This window comes from Gavialis gangeticus, unplaced genomic scaffold, assembly GCF_001723915.1.
Source record: "Gavialis gangeticus isolate Ggan-Ray unplaced genomic scaffold, GavGan_comp1, whole genome shotgun sequence".
Taxonomy (NCBI): Eukaryota; Metazoa; Chordata; order Crocodylia; family Gavialidae; genus Gavialis; species Gavialis gangeticus.
In genome coordinates this window covers 90817141-90820256 of record NW_017729024.1, presented here as the reverse complement: position 1 = coordinate 90820256, position 3116 = coordinate 90817141, and the positions used below count along the sequence as shown (strand labels likewise).

The following is a 3116-nucleotide window of genomic DNA, read 5'->3' as shown; positions in this document are numbered from 1 at the left end:
TTGGGGTTCCCATGCTGTCCCCATACCGTGACACCCCCAGATACAGCCTGCAACATGCTGTTCCCGCCCTGCTCCCCCCTGTCTAAGCACAGACCCACCTACTACCGCTTTGGCCCCTCCTGGCCCTGAAGCTCTGTCCTGCCTAAAGCTACACAGCCATGCCTACCTGCAAGGTAAGCAGCTGTTATGCAGGCAACTGCTGCAGCAGTAGTATGTGGCTAGTTGGAAGGGGGAAAGAGGCGGCCACAGAAGCTCCTAGTCACAGATCCCTCAAGCACAGCTGCCTGCAAGGAGCCAAGCTGTGCTTCCAGTCCACCAGGAGGCAGTACTGTCTGATGCCTCCCTTCCCTGCCCCCCTAATGCTAAATACTGACCAGGTGGGGGGGCCTTGTCTTGGAATCAAGTAAATATGGTAATAGCTTCTGAGACTGTAGTGTCCTTTTGTGGCCAAAACTAGTGCTGAATAGTCTTCCAGAGACTTTCCACAACTCGGCTGAAATATTTATATATGATCTTTAAAAAAAATGTGATTTTTTTTTTTTTTTTTTTTTTTTTTTCTGTGGGGGTTTTTTTTTTTTTTTTTTTTTTTCTGTGGGGGTTTTTTTTTTTTTTTTTTTTTTTCTGTGGGGGTTTTTTTTTTTTTTTTTTTTTTTCATAAGGGGTTTTCTTTATTTGTGTTATTTCTTTGCTACTTCAGAGTTGAACTAAAGTAAGCAAATGAGTATTCTCTTTAGAGAATAGTATCTTTTCTGACACCCCCTGCTTGAAGCATAAAATCATAATATTTATCTCAGGTGCTGAAATATTTGTGTCAGAGTAATCTCTGAAAACTTTTGCTTTCCAGGTTCCTCCAGAATTTGACTTCTCTCCTCACAAATATTTTCCAGTTGTGAAGCTTGTTTGAACAACAAGAGATGATTTGGATACCTGAACTGTAATCTGTATATCAGATACCTTCTCTGAGGTGGAATATTTTATACCATATCCAAAATGAAACAGATCTCTTGGATACAAGTACTGTTGTATAGAATATCTCTACCTGACTTCCTTACGTGACCTGAATGACAACTGCTGTTTTAAAGTGGTTTGTATACCTTCTAAGCATGAGGTTGATTTTAATCAACTGCACTGTTGAAGAAGATTGTATCTTATTTGGTTTTATTACAGATTTAATCATAAATCACTTTTATGAATGAGCTCTGGCTGGAAATGATGTTTGTAAGGGTTTAACACCACCCATGGCTGAATAAAGATAATACAGTAGAACCACTTGCTAATAGGTACAGCTGAGCTAGTGAAATTCCGACCTGAACAAAGACTCAAAGAAAATGGTGTTACTGAGTTCCATGTTTTTGTCTACATCGCTATGAAATCTGATCAGTTTACAAGGAAAAACATGATACCTTTTAATGGTTATCTGCCTTGCTAACTTAAAGAAGTTTTTAATAACATTAAAGGCTAGAGAATGGAACCTGGAGAAGTCATCTGGTTCACTAGAAACTAGCATTTTTGGCAGGTGCGCCACAAATTAGCCCCACACCCTCCCCAAGTGCCACTCCCATAGCCTTCTCTTGCCTGATAGGCTGCTCTGCTTTCTGCTGCCTGTCCTTTTGCTGCTTGCCTGATTTGCTCCTCTCTGCCTTATCTACTGTTCTGGTGCCCATTCCCCCCAGGTCTGCCATATGCCAAACACAAAGGCTGCCCAGGTCACTTGTGGCACATGTGCCTCAGGTTAGCTAGCCCCAATCTAGTCCAGTGCCCCAAAGCAGCTTATTCCTAAACCATTTTGGACGTATCCGTTCTATTCATGAAAACCACCAATGAAGGAAATTGCTCAACCACATTATGTAACCTGTTCCTGTGCTTAACTATTGTGAGACTTAAAGGGGTTTTTTTTCTAATATCTAACCTAAATCTCCCTTGTGGCAATTTAAAACTTCTGGTCTCATTGGACATGGAGAACAATTTACCTTCCTCTTCACATCATCCTTTTTAACGACCTGAAAATGCATGCTTAGTTGTTATCTTCTTTAGACTAAACCAGCAGTTCTCAACCTTTTCGGATGGAAGGCATCTCTCAGAAAATGCCAGCTCTTCATTTTTCACGCATTTTTTCATATATGAAAAAATAACAAAGCAATTCTTCTGTTGCAGAGAACTCAGAAAGCCCATGTCAGGTCAGTATATTTCTGACATTATGGATTCCTATTTGAAATCTCCAAGTTTATCTCATGGCTCGTGTAGGTGTTAGGAAACCTAACAGTGCTAATATGACATGGCATCCCACAGCATTTCTTAAGAGGTACTGCAGCACCTCAGGGTGCCTTGGCACCCTGGTTGAGAATCACCGGACTAAACAAATCTAGTTCTTTGAGTCTTTTCTCACAGATCATGTTTACTTAAAACTTTAATCATTTTTCTTGCTTTAAACTGGGCTCTTTCCAGTTTGGCTACATCTTTCTTGAAGTGTGGTGCTCAGAATTAGACACAGTACACTTTATTCCAGTTGAGGCTTTACCAGTGCTGAGCAGAGAAGCAGGAATCTGTTTTTCGTTCTGGCCCACTGCTCTGACATTTCCAGTCCTTCTCTGCAGCACTACTGATAATAGCCAGTTGTTCTCAGTATTCTGCTTGCACAGATCATCTGCGCTGACCTGCATATCAGGCCATCACATTTCATGCAGTTCCCTCTGTACTAAGCCCAACACATTTTGATTAAAAAACATCTTTCAGAAAGGCATATGGTCTTCATTGAAAGGCACTGAGAGAGGGCCTTTGGTAGTTTTGTTCCAGTGGTTAATGACCCCACCATTAAAACTGCCTCTCTTTTTTAATATTGAACTCTCTGATTTTAGTTTCCATACATTGGTTTTTGTTAGTTTTCTTTTCTGAATTAAACTTGGGAGTACCTAGAGTATATTGCTCATGGAAGTATTTATACGCTGTCATGAAATCAAATCAAATCATCCTTCAGCCTTCTTTCTGATAAGCTAAACAGAAATAGCCCTGTGTATCTCACTGAAAGACACTTTGTCCAGTTCTCAGTTCTATTTTTTATTTATTTACTGCTCTTTTCTGCACCCTCTCAAATTTTTCAGTGTCCTTTTTAAACCACA

General features: G+C 40.4%; 1 protein-coding gene across 2 annotated transcripts in view; it reads left to right on the top strand.

The window, feature by feature from the left end:
• The window catches only part of NAA35 (N(alpha)-acetyltransferase 35, NatC auxiliary subunit), a 37160-nt gene extending 35964 nt beyond the window's left edge, over positions 1 to 1196 (top strand). For both annotated transcript variants that reach the window (XM_019517381.1, XM_019517382.1), the window contains one exon: positions 845 to 1196. In XM_019517381.1, coding sequence (XP_019372926.1) covers positions 845 to 904 — 60 coding nt within the window. In that variant the 3' untranslated portion in view covers positions 905 to 1196. The remainder of the gene's footprint in view (positions 1 to 844) is intronic.
• The last annotated feature ends 1920 nt before the right edge of the window (positions 1197 to 3116 follow it).